General features: G+C 37.3%; 1 protein-coding gene across 11 annotated transcripts in view; it reads left to right on the forward strand.

The window, feature by feature from the left end:
* The window catches only part of ptprsa (protein tyrosine phosphatase receptor type Sa), a 312838-nt gene that overhangs the window by 177313 nt on the left and 116563 nt on the right, over positions 1–18962 (forward strand). For all 11 annotated transcript variants that reach the window (XM_078790398.1, XM_078790401.1, XM_078790402.1 and 8 more), the window contains one exon: positions 3093–3281. In XM_078790398.1, coding sequence (XP_078646524.1) covers positions 3093–3281 — 189 coding nt within the window. The remainder of the gene's footprint in view (positions 1–3092; positions 3282–18962) is intronic.

Consider the following 18962-nt stretch of genomic DNA (forward strand, 5'->3'; position numbering starts at 1 on the left):
CGTATCGTTACGAGCGTAATGGATTAATTGTCACAGCTGTCAACACCACTATTCGGAAAGTACTGTGATGTGGTGAGGGAAAACTGTATAAGTATTTTGAACACACGCATTCAAAAGCATCACTGTAACAGACAAGTACTCCTTTTCTGTGCAGCCCAACTACACTTCCAGTCCTCTCTTGTACTTCATTATCCCCATTTGACTCGGCACTTGACTCCTTGCTATTCATGCTACTTTCACTGACCAGGTACTGCAGTGTATTATTTTTAGTACCAAGTCCATTGCGGTGACACCAAGGAAAAAGGCTTTATTTGTCCCATAATGAGTCAATTCCAGGTGACGCACACCATTGTAGGTAGCTCATTGGTTGAACAGGCTTATTAATGGCTTATTAATGTCATGTTGGCTTTTTCTGTTGTTTATTTTGTAAATATTCCAACTGTATTTTGTAAAACTTGACTTTAAATTTTTCTTGTAAAATAATAATAATAATAATAAAATATTGTAAAATAATAATAATAATTTTTTATTATTTGTTTTTTTTTAATTATTTTTTTCGTTGTCTTGTCAAATTACCGTGTATAAGTATAAGTCAAACAAGGCCAAAAATGCATAATTAGGTAGAAAAAACATATAAGTCATATAACATAAGTCAAACATATAATAACATTTTTGTGAAATGCAGGAAAATGTGTTTTTCTTTGGAAAACAAAGAAATTTGCAAGTGAGTATGTTGCATTTTTTGCGGGTAATTTATTTTCCAAACTACTTGACCAAAACAGACATTACGTCCCTAACATTAATCGAAGAATAGAGAACAAGCTGAATAGGTGTAAGATATGCTAACACAATGCTAATTCAGCTACACAAAAAATAAACATGAACAGAAAAGGTGTCCAGTGTTTATTTAACATAAACAAGTTTTTCATTTATAAGTCACTCTGGAGTATAAGTCGCAGGAACAGCCAACCTATGAAAAAAAGTTAGACGCATAGTCCGGAAAATATGGTAGTTTTTTTTTCATTTATAATTCACTCTGGAATATAAGTTGCAGGAACAGCCAACCTATGAAAAAAAGTGCTATTTATAGTCCGGAAAATCCGGTATTTTCTGTAGATATGCTGCGGACCAATAAAATCACATGGCACATGCCGCACTTTGGACACCCCTGGTGTATGCTTGTATGTATTATATGGTGTACTATTTTTAACGGAGGACATTAGTAGAGCGGAGCCAAGCGTCAGTCGCCACTGTGGAGTGGAAAAGTCTAATTTTACAGCTGTGATCTAACATCCTGTCCTTAGTTCCCCCCCCCCCATCCATTTAGAGCTCCTTAGGTGTTAAACTACCATGATGTCTCCAGTGTGGACATGAAGTCACTGGCTCTTTAAATGAGCAGTGACCTATGTAATGCCACTGGCGAGCATCTTAGTCAGTCAGTCTCAGAGTTGCCATGTAGCCTTGAGCTTCTGATACATATTGCAGCTCTGGGCGCCCCCCCCCCCCCTTTGGGCTCTCATCGGCAAAAAATGAGTCACTGCTTTGGCTCCAGTTGCTGTAGAGGTCAGGCGTTTTGACCCCTTGGGACTAATTGTCTCAGCGTGACAGCAGAAGGAGGACAATGACCAAGGAGAACACTACACTCTCTCATCCCTTAATAGTGAAATAATTGCTCAATCATGCAAGATTATCAGCTGCGGGGGTACCATAATCACTGTAAAAATAATCCCAGTGTCATTCTAGGGAATGTTTATGAGGCTGGGCTCGCGTCTGAACATGAAGTTTTCACCTTTTGTCACGGAATGAAAAACTGATTTTGATGTTAAATTGTTCTGCAAAAAAGGCCAGTAAGGATAATTCATAATGCCGCCTACAGAGAACATACTAACTCCTTATTTCTAAAATGACAAATACTTCAACTTGCTGATATAGTTCATCTTCAAACAGCTAAAATAATGCATAAGGCTAAAAATAAGCAATTAGCTAAAAATGTCATCCAATACTTCTCTACAAGAGAGGAGAAATATGATCTCAGGGAAGAAGTACATTTGAAACACTTCTATGCTAGGACTACGTTATGCTAGCCATAGCATTTCAGTATGTGGAATCAAACTATGGAATGGATTGGGTATATTAGGAAAGCAGGAAGTGAACAAATGTAACAGTTAATGATTGTAAAAGTACCAGATGGAGGGGTAGGATTTAATAAGCTTTGCTTCTTCCTACTCCTTTTGGACATGCGGAACTGGGAACTGATTATGGGATGCATTCAATTGTAATCTGATGCGTGTTCAAATGAAATAAAACCATTACCATTACCATAGTATAGTAGTACACATAATAAATATGCAACCTGTGTTCGGGATCATTGTGCCTGTTGTGAGATAATTCAAGCCTGCAATAAAGACCTGTTGTTCCGGCAATCACTTCTGTTCCTCACTGAATATTACAGTAACGTCACTGACACCCAGTGACCGACATCTTTGAATGCATCTTCTGATCCTTGCATTTGTATTGCAGTTCATTCGGCCATTTTTATGCTTAAAAATGTTCAACTCCTTCCATACCGTGTGCAAACACGTGTGAGATACAAAACGAGGTGATGATGCAAGTGCGCACTAATGGATGTCACTTTTAGAGCTTTAAGCTATAAAAACCGCCACTAGGTGACATAAGTGAATAAAATAAGATAAAATTTGAATGGAATTAATATGACAGTAAGGTGGTAGTGGTTGTGTAGCGTGCGTTTTTAGTCGGGAACTGTTATTGTCCTAAAACTTAGCAATGCTCTACAGCTGATAATAATAATAGGTAATCCTAAAGAACGGAAAAATATAGAAACAAACTTTTTTTTTCTGATGAAATACGAGAGTCTCGTCTTTGTTTTGGTACGTTCCATGTTTATTTAGCCATAGAACACAATATTCTGTGTGGCTTGAAAGATCAGTCAAAATCATCTAAAAGCTATGAATGAGTTAATTTTGGAAAAAGTTTACTTAAATATGCATATTTTTAGGCAATGTTTGACTACAAAATACCATAATTCATTAATATATTTATGAAAAACTTTTTTGTTTTTTTTCATTTCACAGAGGACCTTCTCCCTCCTGGCTTCCCCATCATCGACATGGGCCCTCAGTTGAAAGTAGTGGAGCGGACTCGAACAGCAACAATGCTCTGTGCAGCCAGCGGCAACCCCGACCCAGAAATCACTTGGTATAAAGACTTCCTGCCCATTGACCCCAGTGCTAGTAATGGGCGAATCAAACAACTACGTTCAGGTAAGGAAAAAAATACGCTTCTGCGATTAAGCCCAATGCTAACACAACCTGTTTGACTTCCCACAGTGGCGTTTTTCCACGTATGATGTGTTTAAAAGAAAAAGCATTAAAAAATGAATGAGGTCAAATGATTGACAGCGCCTCCAAAGTGCAGTCTTTCATAGTTAATGCAGGCCACCTCCAGGTTGTGGTGGCACGACTCGGTGGTTGGATATGTTTGTGTCTTGTTTTCATTGATTCAAAGACCCACTGAAGCAAAGTCTAATTACATAGCTAATTAAGTGCGACACTGACGTGGCCCCGGGCAATAACGGGTAGATATTTTAGATCGATGATTTGTCACCATTGGAAAAATCCAATGATGTGATCTGTTACTGCAAATGTAAATCAGGTTTGGCTCTTCTAAACAGTCGTTTGAATGGAGTCCATGTACTATGTGTGGCTCTCGTTAGCTGGTCATATATTACGTATGGTCGATCTAGAGCACTCAAAATTTGATTTATTTTTCAATAAGTGTGAAAATTTGTGAAAATTGAAAAATGTGCTAGCCAATGCGCCACTGTACTTAAGTAATTCCGGACCGCCGATTTTTCATCTGATTGTGCTTTTTTGCCAGTATGCACGTGAAATTGGTCGTGCAGTGTTGGGTGTTTAGAGATGGATTTAGAGTCTGGTACGTCTGACTTGAGTTTTGGGACGAAAAGTTCCAAATTTTGTGTCAATTTCCGTTATTTTATTGAGGCCTCTAGCCGCATGTAATATGGGTACATTGAAGGTTATGATATATTTCATTTTTTTGTTAAATTAAATGTCCAAGGTTATATAATTGTATATATATCCAGCAATGGGGTGCAGACATACGCAACCGCTCAAAAGTTTGGGATCACTTGCAAATTTCTTTGTTTTCAAAAAAACTATTTTTTTCCAACAAAACAAAAAAATTTCCCAAAAAAATTTCCAACAAAACAAAAAAAAAATTAAATGTCACCAACATTTGTTTTCATTTCACAAACAATTAAAATGAATCAGATGATTTTCAGAGAAGGATCTAGTACATTTTTGGGGCCCTACTATCAACAACTGTCAATCTCCTGGTATGGCTGCTAATCCAAGTTCATAATAATTTTATAAGGCTAATAGATGATTAGAAAAGCCATCTAAAAATCTCAACTAAAACTCTAAAAAAATATCTTACCATGCTGTTAACTACTCCCTTCAGAGAGCAGCACAAACTGGGTCTAACAAGGACAGAAAAACGCTGCACCAACTGTGCAAGAAGAAACAAACAAGAATTTCCCATATGATCGGTGTCAAAATCGGTCAGTTTCACTCATGGATGATTGGTATCAAAATCTGCAACATAAATCCCTCGTATTTATAAAGTCAAAAACAGATTTTCCGTGCTCCAACTACAAAAATATTCCATGTATTGACTTGGAATCCTATATCGTGGAAATTAATTTATCGCTGGCAAGTCTGTAACCAATTAATTAAACCTGGGGTGACTGTAATAATAAAATACAAAAAAAATCCTGAGCAATAGCACAAACTGGGTCTAACAAGGACAGAAAAACGATGCAGACAAATATGTGAGAGTGTGTAGTTTAAGACAAAGACGCCTCACATCTAAAAATCTCAACTCAAACTCTAAAAAAAAATATCTTACCATGCTGCTAACTACTCCCTTCAGAGAGCAGCACAAACTGGGTCTAACAAGGACAGAAAAACGACGCACAAAAAGTGATCCCAAACTTTTGAGCGGTAGTGTATTTTGTGGGGTAAATTTCGAACGATCAATGCTTGGATTCCATGTCAGTATGACTGTCTGTGTTGCCACTGTCTTATGTTCTAATCAAATCTTTCTATCACTGTTCTTTGTGATTCACTCTTCCTTCAATAGCATCTCTGTGTCTTGTCTAATTGAAGGATACAACCGTTTTTTTTGTCTATATTTCTATGTGTCACGATGCACATTTCAGAGTATTCAACACATTCCATTCAAAGCCACAATATAATGCTATAAAAGAACAGAGGTGCTAAAATACGACATAAACACACCAAAATAGATTAGTTACAAGTTTTGATTACCATTCTAAAATGGGGAAAGAAATTCCAGTTAACTTTAATTTGCAGTTTGAACCTTTTAAATGGTAATGCATTGTGATAAAACGCTGACGGCAGGGCCACCCGGGATTGGGGTTTCAGCACTTAAAGTTCATTCTTAAATGGCAGTTCCTTGCAACCTCACCCTAAAATCAACTTTGTTGTTCTTCCTCTTTCCTCTATTTACTTTCATCTTGCTTTGTGATTTTCAGAAACCTTTGGTAAGTGTTCATCAGAGACAAGCAAGCCCACCCACTCTCCTTCAAGCAGATGGCATATTTAGACTCTTCTCCAAAATGCATGCATCCCCTGCTCCTCCCTCGGCACCTTTTTCCTTTTTTCCACCACTTGTTTCTTGTTTCTATTACCAACTTTTATCACCACCACCACCTTTTAAGCAATACCATTATTGGAGTCTCTTCAGCCTGTTAAATGTGATATACGTAGAGATATGTTTGATGGCTTTTTCATTTTCTGAAGAACTTTAGGTAGGTTCTTATGTTCCTTTAGCAGGATTAACTTTGAAAGCAGCTGTGGCGGATTTACTTTTGCTGACCATAGGATCCAGATTTTAGACCTGGAGTGTTCAAAGTGCAAAGCAACAACAGCAAAATTGGAAAGATCAGCAGTATAAAGTCAAAATGTTACGGGGAAAAAAATAATTTCAAGAGAATAACATCTGAATATTATGAAGAAAATAATCATAATATTGACATATTTTTACAGTATTATTTATAATATTTTAAAATATTTTTTATTAAAAAAAATAATTACATAAAATTAAAATGTATATTTTTTTAATAGACTTTTTTTACTCATTCAATGCCAGCCATTTTTCCAAAACACATTTTAGACATTTTTGACTGATCTTAAAGAATATTGTCTTTTATGGCTATATAAACACAGAACCTACCAAAAGCAAGATTAAACTCTCATCTTTAATCAGAAAAAAAAATGTGTTTCCACCTTTTTTCGTTCTTTAGTAATCAGCAGTAGAACATAGGTAAGTTTCAGGAAAACATCAGTTCCCAACTAAAGAAGCTTTTTTCAAGCATAACTTATATTATATACAAATATATATATATATATATATATATATATATATATATATATATATATATACATATTTGCTTTTATGGCAGCTGATATATCTCAAAAACTATACCAACATGAAAAATTTACAAAATAATAATTTAAAAATTATGAGGAATAATATTCTGGGAAACAACAAAACAAAAAAAATAGAAAATTTTTGACTGATCTTAAAGAATATTGTGTTTTATGGCTATATAAACACCAAACCTACCAAAAGCAAGATTAAACTCTCATCTTTAATCAAAAAAAAAATGTGTTTCCACCTTTTTTCGTTTTTTAGTAATCAGCAGTAGAACATAGGTAAGTTTCAGGAAAACATCAGTTCCCAACTAAAAAAGCTTTTTTCAAGCATAACTTATATTATATACAAATATATATTTTTTGCTTTTATGGCAGCTGATATATCTCAAAAACTATACCAACATGAAAAATTGACAAAATAATAATTTAAAAATTATGAGGAATAATATTCTGGGAAACAACAAAACTAAAAAAAATTGAAAATTTTTTACTGATCTTAAAGAATATTGTGTTTTATGGCTATATAAACACCAAACCTACCAAAAGCAAGATTAAACTCTCATCTTTAATCAGCAGTAGAACATAGGTAAGTTTCAGGAAAACATCAGTTCCCAACTAAAGAAGCTTTTTTTTTTCCAAGCATAACTTATTATATACATTTTATTTATTTATTTTTTGCTTTTATGGCAGCTAATATATCTCAAAAACTATACCAACATAAAAATTTTTTTACAAAATAATAATTTAACAATTATGAGGGATAATATTCTGGGAAACAACAAAACTAAAAAAATATAGAAAATTTAATTCAATAATTGGGGGAAAATGATGGGAAATACGGTAAAAAAAAAAACTGCAAAAATGGGGGGAAAAGGACCAAAAATTGAAGTTCATCCTAATAATATGCTATTTCACCGCTATCATAAAGCTGAGATGCAGTCTTTTCTTCTTAGCATGTTTGGCCCTCGGTGGCCCTTTCATGACCTCTGTCTCGCTTTTGCAAGACACGAGCTCTCGAGAACATAATAAGACTTTCTGAGAATACAAGGCAGATATATCTTCTTTTCGTTTCTGGAGTACAATAACACTAACTTTTTTTTTTAATGTTTGCATTCCAAAAGTAGAACCTCAGTTTTCCAAACAAATTCCAAGAATGTGCAGCAAGTGCTGATAAGGCCTGAAAAGATCTTGAGTTGGTTCCAGTTGAAGGCCACTGCTACAGAATTGTCCAGCTCAACCCCCGTTGCTCAGGTCTAAATTCTAAACTAGACCCCCCTATTGCGTAATTTGCAGGCCAACGGCCTAAATTACAGTTACAATCGGCCGCTCTGTTTCTTCTTTCAATAGCAAGTCCCTTATAAAAAGGTAATGTTAGCTTTTGTGGGCTTGCTTATATGCTGCAGCCCTTTTTGTTCCTCACGAGCTTCTTCAGTAGCCAGGAAGGATTTATGCTGATGAGAAAAAGGCCTGCACTCACACAGTAATCTCCCCAGGCTGCTGTCTTCCAATATCTCGCCACTTTGAGGAGCCATCTTGCGTCCACACATTAAGAGTGCCGTTGACGTGTTATGGGCTTATTATTATAATGACATGTTAACCACACAAATCCAAGCCGTATTTTTAAAGTGACAGGTGGTACAAGCATGTTTTTTTTTAAGATTCTGAAAAAAAAAAAACAGTTTATTCGCTAATTACTGCGCTCTACTTTTCATAGGATGTTATGTACAATGCATGTCAAAGTGGTTCTATTGGGGTTTATCTATTTGCTTGTTTGCTGCAGGCAAACCCCCAAGCCTCTGGGGGCAACTCCTCAATTTGTCATGGTAAAAAAAAAAAAAATCTTGGGATGGGAAGAACGAGTGGGTGGGGGTGGATGCGGGTAGACAGGAAATGCGTTTGGCTCATAAACATACTCAGCCTCCCGCTGCTGTTAAAGAATGGCAGCTCCTCACTCTGTGTGAGAAATAGAACAAAACACTTGCAGCAAAAGCAACAACATCATCCTGCTAAGGAACTTTCAATACTGCACAACACTCAAAAGTTTGGGATCAAATTTCTGTGTTTTCCAAAGAAAACATTTTTTTCCTACATTTCACATTTTTATCCATTTCATAAACAATGAAAATAAATGAGATGATTTTGAAAGAAGGATGTATATTTTTGCATAGAGGCCTACTATCAACAACTGTCAGTCCTCTGCATCAATCTCCTGGTATGGCTGCTAATCCAAGTTCATCATTTTATAAGGCTAATAGATGATTAGAAAAGCCATCAAAAAATCTAAACTAAAACTAAAATCTCTTACCATGCTGTTAACTGCTCCCTTCAGAGAGCAGCACAAACTGGGTCTAACAAGGACAGAAAAACGCTGCACAACTGTGCAAGAAGAAACAAAGAAGAATTATTCCATATGATCGGTGTCGGAATCGGTCAATTTCACTCATGGATGATTGGTATCAAAATCGGCAACATAAATCCCTCGTATTTACAAAGTCATAAACAGATTTTCCGTGCTCCAACTACAAAAATATTCCATTTATTGACTTGGAATCCTATATCGTGGAAATTAATTTATCGCTGGCAGGTCTGTAACCAATTAATTAAACCAGTAGTGACTGTAATCATGAAAGACAAAAAAAATCCTTAGCAATAGCACAAACTGGGTCTAACAAGGACAGAAAAACGCTGCTGACAAATATGTGAGAGTGTGTAGTTTAAGACAAAGACGCCTCACGGGTGGTCACCTGGCAGCTGCACTAAGTAGTAGCCGTATATATATATTAATATATATATATACGGCTATTTACGGTTATTTATGATTTTCCTTGAATTATTTGTCTAATTTTATCTGTAAAAGTGTTATACTATCAGCTTTGTGTTCTCATGTCCCTTTTTTCGGGAGCACTTTAAACATCAGACCACATCAAACTATGAAATTTTATTTTCCAGTTTTATTTTATTCATTTTTTTACTAAATAAGACATCCGACTTGCAAGTCATGTTGCCAGGTTGCATGTTAAAAGTTACTTCAAAAGTTACTTAGAAAGTTACTTAGAAAATACTTAGAAAGCAACTGGCGGGCCGGATTCGAACGCTTGGCGGGCCGTATGTGGCCCCCGTGCCGTATTTTGCCCACCCCTGCTGTACAATGAGGACCAATGGCAGAACATCGTGAATAACTGGACATTCTGCTCACTCGGAATCATCATGTAGAAATTATTTACATTTTTACGTTGTTGTGTTCAAGGACCACCGAACAAAGTGCCAAATTTCAGCACTGGGAACGGTCCGCTTACCGGTTTCAAACGGTGCGTCATATACCGTTCCTACGATTTGAGAGAAAGTGAATGTCACGTGGAAGTACTTTGTCACGTCGTGTGTTATTCCTCAGTCAGAACTGGGTTCAGAAAGCTCGGAAAGTTCGGAACGGCTAGCTAAAAATTAGTTCCGACTGAGTATTCGGCAAGACGATGTACATCGTAAAAGAGGCAGCATCCGGTTCACGCCTTACAAAATAACTCTCTGATGTTCCAGACCAGTGTTCTTCCAGCGGTATGGAGGGGGCTTGACATTTTTCCTGTTGTTGCTTTTCCAGCTTCCTGTTTTAAAAGTAAATTCAGTCCAGTTAATCGCTCTGAAATATTCAACATCATCCATATTTGTGATGTCTGAGTGTCTGAGTTTCCCAGACCATCCGATTGGATAAGCGGGTCAACTCCATGCCCTCTGGACGGTGGCCAGACTTCCAGACTTGTACCAATCAAACAATCTGTCTACCTCGCAGACAGATGGACAACATCTTAGGCCGGATTGCTTTTGGACTCCGGCTTTGAATAATATTTCTAATATATTAAGAGGGCTGTTTAGTCAAACATCTGGGTGGTCAGTGGAGTAAATGGTGCCACAGCTGATATATCAGTCGCCTTTTGAGGTGTATTTAGGTCATTGGCGGTGTAAGCTGATCAACTCCCGGCGGACCGAAGCTTAGAAAGGGGGAGGCTTATACCCGTTCGCTTGCATGGTGATCACTCAGGTGGGCTGGTCAGATCTTTGGTTTGGCTTTGTTTTATTCCGCTATGCTGCTTTTTATTAAAAGTCAAAATAAATGCCATTGATCGATAATTATCCCTTTTTATTATTATTATTATTTTTTTTTTTACGAAATACCTTTATCTCCCTTTTCTATTGCTATTCCCTTTTGTCGATACGTTTTAATAAGGCCCATATGTGATGGACTTCCCTTCTACAAAGCTGCTTTATTAACCATAACCTGACACTAACCTATCCTAACCGTGCCCTCCACCCTAACCCGACCTTTAACTAATAACCCCTTAACTCCTGACTAAAATTTCATGTTTGCTAAAGCACATTAGCCTCTAATAAACGGCTAACACCATAACAATGTAATCTCCCTGAGGCGCTATTGTCCTTTGTCTTGTGATTAACCTTGATTATGTTTTCTAAACAGGTCGTTGAAATTATTAAAACGTCGCTTTCTTTGTTTTGCCTGGTTTTGCAATTACTTAAAAATATGGTTGATTAATTTTTTAAAAATGATTAATCCCAATATATCAGTATCTAGGGCTGCAACTAATATTTTTAGTCGATTAATCTGAAGCTTGTTGTTTTGATTAACCGAGTAATGGACCAACTCAAAATACGAACCAAACTGGTCTGCTTTTGTGGACAACTCAGGAAATAAAGTAATATTCACGTGTGTTAGGAATGGAATATGTTCCGCCAGCGTCGGACGGAGATTAAAATAGTGACATACCTATAAAGTTTTTGCAGGATAGCTATGAGAACAGAGTTTGTTTTGTATCGGCCAAGATGTCCTCATGCGTCATGTTTGTCGTCAGTATGTCTTGTTCAGAGGGAACATATTCCATTCCCAACAGCCCCTCAGTACCAGAGGCTAAACCAGGGGTGGGCAAACTTTTTGACTCGCGGGCCGCATTGATATGACAAAATTTACGGGGGGGGGGGCAGACTATATATTTTACACGTAACAGTCCACCTGGTATTATTGTATCTCTAAAATTGTCATGCAATCTGCTATTATTTATTATTTTATATTTATATTTAAATATTTAAAAAATAATAAAATATTATAATAATTACAATAAAATTAAAATAATAATTATTATATTATTATTATGTAAAATATGCAAATATAACAATAATATTATATATAATTAATATAATAATTAGCATTAATATAATAATTATAATAATCATAATAGTTCTAATAATAATTATAATAATCTAATGATAATAATAATTATTATTATTATTATTATTATTATTATTATTATTATTATTATTATTATTATTATGTGCTTGTGTCCCTTTTTTCAGGAGCACTTTGTAAACAACAGACCATGTCAAAAAAGGAAATTGATAAAACCATCAAAAGGTTGGCTCAGGCCATGATGCCAGGTTGTATGTTGAGTTTAAATGAAATACTTTGGAAAGATTGGGCGGGCCGTATTCAAACACTTGGCGGGCCGGATGTGGCCCCCGGGCCGTAGTTTGCCCACCCCTGGTTTAAATGAAATACTTTGGAAAGATTGGGCGGGCCGTATTCAAACACTTGGCGGGCCGGATGTGGCCCCCGGGCCGTAGTTTGCCCACCCCTGGGCTAAACTCAAAGGATATTTTATTTTTTTTTATTAAAAAACACTCAAACACCACAATAGGTTTTGATTAATTGGATTTATCTTTGAGTTAATTGATCATCGATTAATTGTTGCAGCTCTATAAGTACCATACACAGTTTTTATATTGTGTATGTTATGTAGCTCTGCACAGGTACGCCTACCTAAAAGTACTGTAATCCAGCTGTAATAAAAAAAATACATAAATGAGAACAAAAATACTTTTCAGCACCGCAAACCAGGCAGAACTTTAACTCAATAATTGCCTCACACTTGCTGGTATCACATACAACTTTACGGAAGAGCTCTTCTCACCTGGTACTGTAAAAGAATCCATCTGGAAAATGGCAGAAAATGATACATGTAGTAAAAACTATATTACAAAACAAGTTTGACAACAATTTAGCTAAGGGCACAAGAACAGTTTAATGCAGTGCATGCCAGCAAGAGGTTTGAGTTAATCTCGCCCCCCCCCCTACAAATCACGGCTCTGCCTGCAAGGGATGCATTTTACATCTTAGCAACAACTCACAGCTACAGTTTAAAAAACCCACCAGCGAATGAATAGATAAGCCGGCTATTTTATTGTCCCTAATGGGATATTTGGCCCGCAGTCAAGCTTGTAACACAGTAGACTTACAATAAACAAAGAATAGGCAAGCACACAACATAGAGAGACGTGAAACAATGGGGGGGTGCAGAAGACAAAACGACTCAGCAGTGGGGGTTGGGACTTGAGATAAAGTGTCTATCTCTAACACTTAAGGAGGTTTACGACTTTTAGAATTAATAAGAACTTCAAGGTATTTGATTTAGCATGTGGTCGCCAGAAGGTACGGCTTGAACTACATCAGTGCGGACTCTATTATCGTCTCAGCGGGTTTGTTATGTAGATACCCGGGTATAGTATGGAGACGCCACTCGCTGCTTTACTGACCTCTTAATGAAGGTCATTTGGGTGAAAAGGCTTATGACACTGGAGCAGACAATGTTGCCGTAAGGTCACGCTCTTTATCGCCGTCCATGATTGCAGTCAGTACTAAATATACTCCAAGACCTTAAAGGGGAACTGCAGTTTATTCCGGAATTGTGCCCATCATTCACAATCCTGAAATGAAACATGAACACATATTTATTTCCCTTTTCTGTGCATTATAATGCCAGGAAACGAGTTAATATGAGCTAGCTAACAATGAATGTCATTGGGATACACCAATTTTGACTATGAAGCCTTCTAAAAAAAACATTAACAGTGTTTTTTGTTTGATAAAAGAATAGAATAACTACTACATTACCATATTTTGATGATTTAAAACATTACCGAAAATTCTTTCATAAGCGCATTGATTTGACATCATGCATTTAGCTTACGCTACGTTTATTTTAGAATTTTGCCCATCATTCACAATCCTTATATGAAACATGAACACATATTTATTTCCCTTTTCTGTGCATTATAACACCAGAAATCGAGTTAATATGAGGTAGCTAACAATGAATGTCATTGGGATACACCAATTTTGACTATGAAGCCCTCTAAAAAAAACATTAACGGTGTTTTATTGTTTGATAGAGGAATAGAAGAACTACTACATTTTATTTTGATGATGATTTTAAAAATTACCGAAACTTCTTTCCTTGGCGCATTGATTTGACATCGTGCATTTAGCTTACGCTACGTTTATTTTAGAATTTCACCCATCATTTACAATCCTTATATGAAACATGAACACATATTTATTTCCCTTTTCTGTGCATTATAACATCAGAAATCAAGTTAATATGAGCTAGCTAACAATGAATGTCATTGGGATACACCAATTTTGACTATGAAGCCTTCTAAAAAAAACATTAACAGTGTTTTTTGTTTGATAGAAAAATAGAAGAACTACTACATTACCGTATTTTGATGATTTAAAATATTACCGAAACTTCTTTCCTGGGCGCATTGATTTCACATCGTGCATTTAGCTTATGCTACGTTTATTTTAGAATTTCGCCCATCATTCACAATACTTATATGAAACATGAACACATATTTATTTCCCTTTTCTGTGCATTATAACGCCAGAAATCGAGTTAATATGAGCTAGCTAACAATGAATGTCATTGGGATACACCTATTTTGACTATGAAGCCCTCTAAAAAAAAACATTACCGGTGCTTTATCGTTTGATAGAAGAATAGAATAACTACTACATTACCGTATTTTGATGATTTTAAAAATTAAAAAACAGTCTTTGTAGTGAAATTGAGAGCTGGGTTGTGAATGATGGGCAAAGTTCCAAAAACGGTGCAGTTCCCCTTTAAGCCCTGAAGATCATGCATTGAGTTTTTGCTCCAGGCCATACGGCTTACAAAGAAACATGCTAGGAAGTCGAGGTACCACCATCATGACCCCCCCCCCCCCCCTTTTTGTGATACCAGCAACGGGATGCAATTTTGCTCCCCTATAAAAAGCCCCCACATCCTAAAGCCTTCCAAGCATTAAATCCAGTTCTAGACATCCACTCCCTAAAGTCCCTAAATAGCTCTAACTACCACTAACCTTTAACTAAACCTATGTTGTGTCTTCGTTTTTGTGTCTCCTCCAGAGGGTACCCCGATCCGAGGTAAGATGCTAATCATCAGAATGAAAAAAAAAAACCAACTAAACTACCCAAACTACATAACTAGACCTAACCACTCATAACACCATCCTACTGACTAAATAGGGTGATTGTCCTGGTGGCCTCCCCTTTAAGGAAAAAAACACATTATCATCACTGTGTCATGTGTTTGTATTTTGTGTGTTCTGTGTTTTATATTCCCGTGTCCTGTGTCATCACTAACGTTCTTCCATCTTTGTGGCATTTGTGTGTTTGTTCCTACAATACACTTCCCATAGTGTCAATGTCACACATCACTCATTTCTTGAAGAACCGGAAGGTGTGGGTGATGGTTAGTTTGAGGGACTTGGTTAGTGATGGACGAATGAAGCGACTGAAGACTATAAGCTGGCAAGCTATGTGACCCCCCCTTTCTTTTTTTTTTTTATCCTACTCATCCTTCTGGTCTCCACTACAGTTCAGAGACACTCCTGTAATGTTAATAAGCAAGAAGCATTACAGAAATTTGCATTTATTCCCTCCTGGGTGTGACAGAGCTTCTTACAAAGATGGACCTTGCAAAGCTCGTTGGGGCTACGATTGCGTTTTTTTTCTCATGTGAGGTAGATACCAAAGCAGGAAATAGTATGATTCAGTGTTTATTCTGAAGTTATGAAGTTTCATTAATCAGCAGGTAAGTGTGTCCTGGGATTTTTATGCAAGGGTTTAAAAATGCTGCAACAAGTGACGACAGAAATGTGAGTTTTGTATGTTCTGAACCTTCATTCCATTACATCTTTAACTCGAGGAGATATAAATAAACCCGGGGAAGCTTCTAACAGCTTCCTTTAAGAAGGTTTCATTAATCAAATTGTCGCAAATAGATAGTGTGACATGATGTGCTATATATATCACTATATTGACACTTACTATGGTACCCATTATGGCATTGGATGCTCATATCACCCAGTACTTTGGTATGGGACAAAAAAAAATAATAATAAATACAATAAAAAAATAAAAAATTATCAAACAAAAAATTATTTTAGGAAAGCAGGAAGTGAACAAATGTAAGAGTTACTGATTGTAAAAGTACCAGATGGAGGGGTAGGATTTAATAAGCTTTGCTTCTTCCTACTCCTTTTGGACATGTGAAACTGGGAACTGATTTGACAAAAATTTAAAAAAATTAAAAAAAAAAAATCTTAAACTATATTAGGAAAGCAGGAAGTGAACAAATGTAACAGTTACTGATTGTAAAAATACCAGATGGAGGGGTAGGATTTAATAAGCTTTGCTTCTTCCTACTCCTTTTGGACATGTGGAACTGTGAACTGATTTGACAAAAATAAAAAAAATTATAAAAAAAAACAAAAAACCTTAAACTATATTAGGAAACCAGGAAGTGAACAAATGTAACAGTTACTGATTGTAAAAGTACCAGATGGAGGGGTAGGATTTAATAAGCTTTGCTTCCTCCTACTCCTTTTGGACATGTGAAACTGGGAACTGATTTGACAAAAATTAAAAAAAATTAAAAAAAAAAAATCTTAAACTATATTAGGAAAGCAGGAAGTGAACAAATGTAACAGTTACTGATTGTAAAAATACCAGATGGAGGGGTAGGATTTAATAAGCTTTGCTTCTTCCTACTCCTTTTGGACACGTGGAACTGGGAACTGATTTCATTCATTCATTCATTTTCTGCCGCTTTTCCTCATGAGGATCGATTTGACAAAAAAATAATAAATAAATGATTTAAAAAAAGAAAAAACCTTAACCTATATTAGGAAAGCAGGAAGTGAACAAATGTAACAGTTAGTGATTGTAAAAGTACCAGATGGAGGGGTAGGATTTAATAAGCTTTGCTTCTTCCTACTCCTTTTGGACATGTGGAACTGGGAACTGATTATGGGATGCACTCAATTGGAATCTGATGCATGTTCAAATGAAATAAAACCATTACCAATCGAAAAAAAAATGTGACACATATTTACAGATTTCGGATGTTTATTTGTTGTTTACAATTCCAATGAAAAAACATCTGAATATTATATTTTCATTTCACCAATACTAAACTACCGTGCTGAACCTGAGGTAAGCGTTTGGTGTAAAAGGGAAATAGTTGCACTCCTACCTGTGTCATGACTGATTTCACGGGTGTTACAACGCCATCACATGAGGTCTCTCCCTGGTTGGGCCACAATGCAATGACCTTGGGGCGGTGGCAGAGCGTGGCAAACCCGATACAGACGATACAGAGAACTGAAGCTTGTGACACCATGTGGTTACTTGGGTGTCTTCTCTGCAGTGGCCAGACAGAAAGATTGATATTTAGGATCTTTATCCCATCATGGCGAAGAGAGAGCTCAGCCGGAAAGTCATGAGCTTTGGGTCTTGACTCAAGAGATAGGGTGAGGAGCTTTGTCGTTCGGGAGAAGCTCAGAGTAAAGCCAGATGAGGTAACTTGGGTATTTAGTCTGTACGCCTCCTGGGCACCTCCCTGGTGAGGTGTTCTGGGAATGCCCAGCCCGAAGGAGGCCCTGGAGCAGACCTAGGATACACTGGAGGGAATATGTCCTGGGAAAGCCTTGATGTCCTCCCTGGTGGAAATGGAAGAGTTGGCTAGAGATCGGAAAGTCTGGACTTTTTTTTCCAGAGACTGGTAGTGAACGGCTGCACATCGAACAAGTGGTTAGCACGTTTTGAGTACCTTGAAAGTCGAAAAGTGCTGTACAAGTTCAGTTCAAGTTCCACTGACTGGTGATCAGACCAAGTGTAGTCATCCGTTTGCCCGAAGTCAGCTGGGATCAGCTCCATCATCAGTCCGTCATCAATGGTTTTGAGTACCTTGAAAGTCGAAAATTGCTGTACAAGTTCAGTTCAGGTTCAATTGACTGGTGACCAGACCAAGACATAGTCATCCTTTTGCCCTAAGTCAGCTGGGATTGACTCCATCATCAATCAATCAATCATCAATCATCATCAATCCGTCATCAAGGGTTTTGGGTACCTTGAAAGTCGAAAACTTGCTGTACAAGTTCAGTTCAGGTTCAATTGACCGGCGACCAGACCAAGACGTAGTCATGCTTTTGCCCTAAGTCAGCTGGGATCGACTCCATCATCAATCCGTCATCAATGGTTTTGAGTACCTTGAAAGTGGAAAAGTGCTGTACAAGTTCAGTTCAAGTTCGATTGACTGACGACCAGACCAAGACGTAGTCATCCTTTTGCCCTAAGTCAGCTGGGATCGACTCCATCATCAATCCGTCATCAATGGTTTTGAGTACCTTGAAAGTGGAAAAGTGCTGTACAAGTTCAGTTCAAGTTCAATTGACCGGCAACCAGACCAATATATAGTCTTCCTTTTGCCCTAAGTCAGCTGGGATCGGCTCCATCGTCAATCAATCAATCATCATCAATCCGTCATCAATGGTTTTTGAGTACCTTGAAAGTCGAAAAGTGCTGTACAAGTTCAGTTCAAGTTCGATTGACTGACGACCAGACCAAGATGTAGTCATCCTTTTGCCCTATTGCCCTAAGTCAGTTGGGATCGGCTCCATCATCAATCAATCAATCCGTCATCAAGGGTTTTGAGTACCTTGAAAGTCGAAAACTTGCTGTACAAATTCAGTTCAGGTTCAATTGACCGGCGACCAGACCAAGACAAAGTCATCCTTTTGCCCTAAGTCAGCTGGGATCGGCTCCATCCGTGATCGTGACAGAATAAGCGGTACAGGAAGTACATGGATAAGATATTCCATCTCTCCTGAAACCTATTATTTTTATTTTTTTCCCAAAAATGTGTATGGAAAAATGTGAATTAAAATTAAAACAGTTAGTTTCTAGTAAATAATACTTTCCTCAGGCCATCTCTGTTTGAAATTACTTTATTGGATATATTTTCATCAAGTGTCTTCTTGGCTACAACTGCTTTTCAATCAAATACGGGTTGCGATCCAGCGAGCAGCGTTTGCGTGAGAAGGTAGAGTGAACGCAATCTAAGCCTCTTGCAGGCCTGGCTGGCCTTAAAGCAAGAATGAGGGAATGAGACCTCGCCAGTTATTTTGTTGATAGCCTACAGAAATCAATCAAGACTTGCTGGAGCACGCTAATTGAATTACACAAGTGGGTCTGGCGCAGGGGGGTGGGGGGGGTCCACTTGGCAAAGCCGCTGCAAATCAGTGACAGGGTGGGAAGACCACAACTTGGGGCGT

The sequence above is a fragment of the Doryrhamphus excisus genome, linkage group LG4, assembly GCF_037039965.1.
Source record: "Doryrhamphus excisus strain RoL-2023G ecotype Guam linkage group LG4, RoL_Dexc_Guam_v1.1, whole genome shotgun sequence".
Lineage (NCBI taxonomy): Eukaryota > Metazoa > Chordata > Actinopteri > Syngnathiformes > Syngnathidae > Doryrhamphus > Doryrhamphus excisus.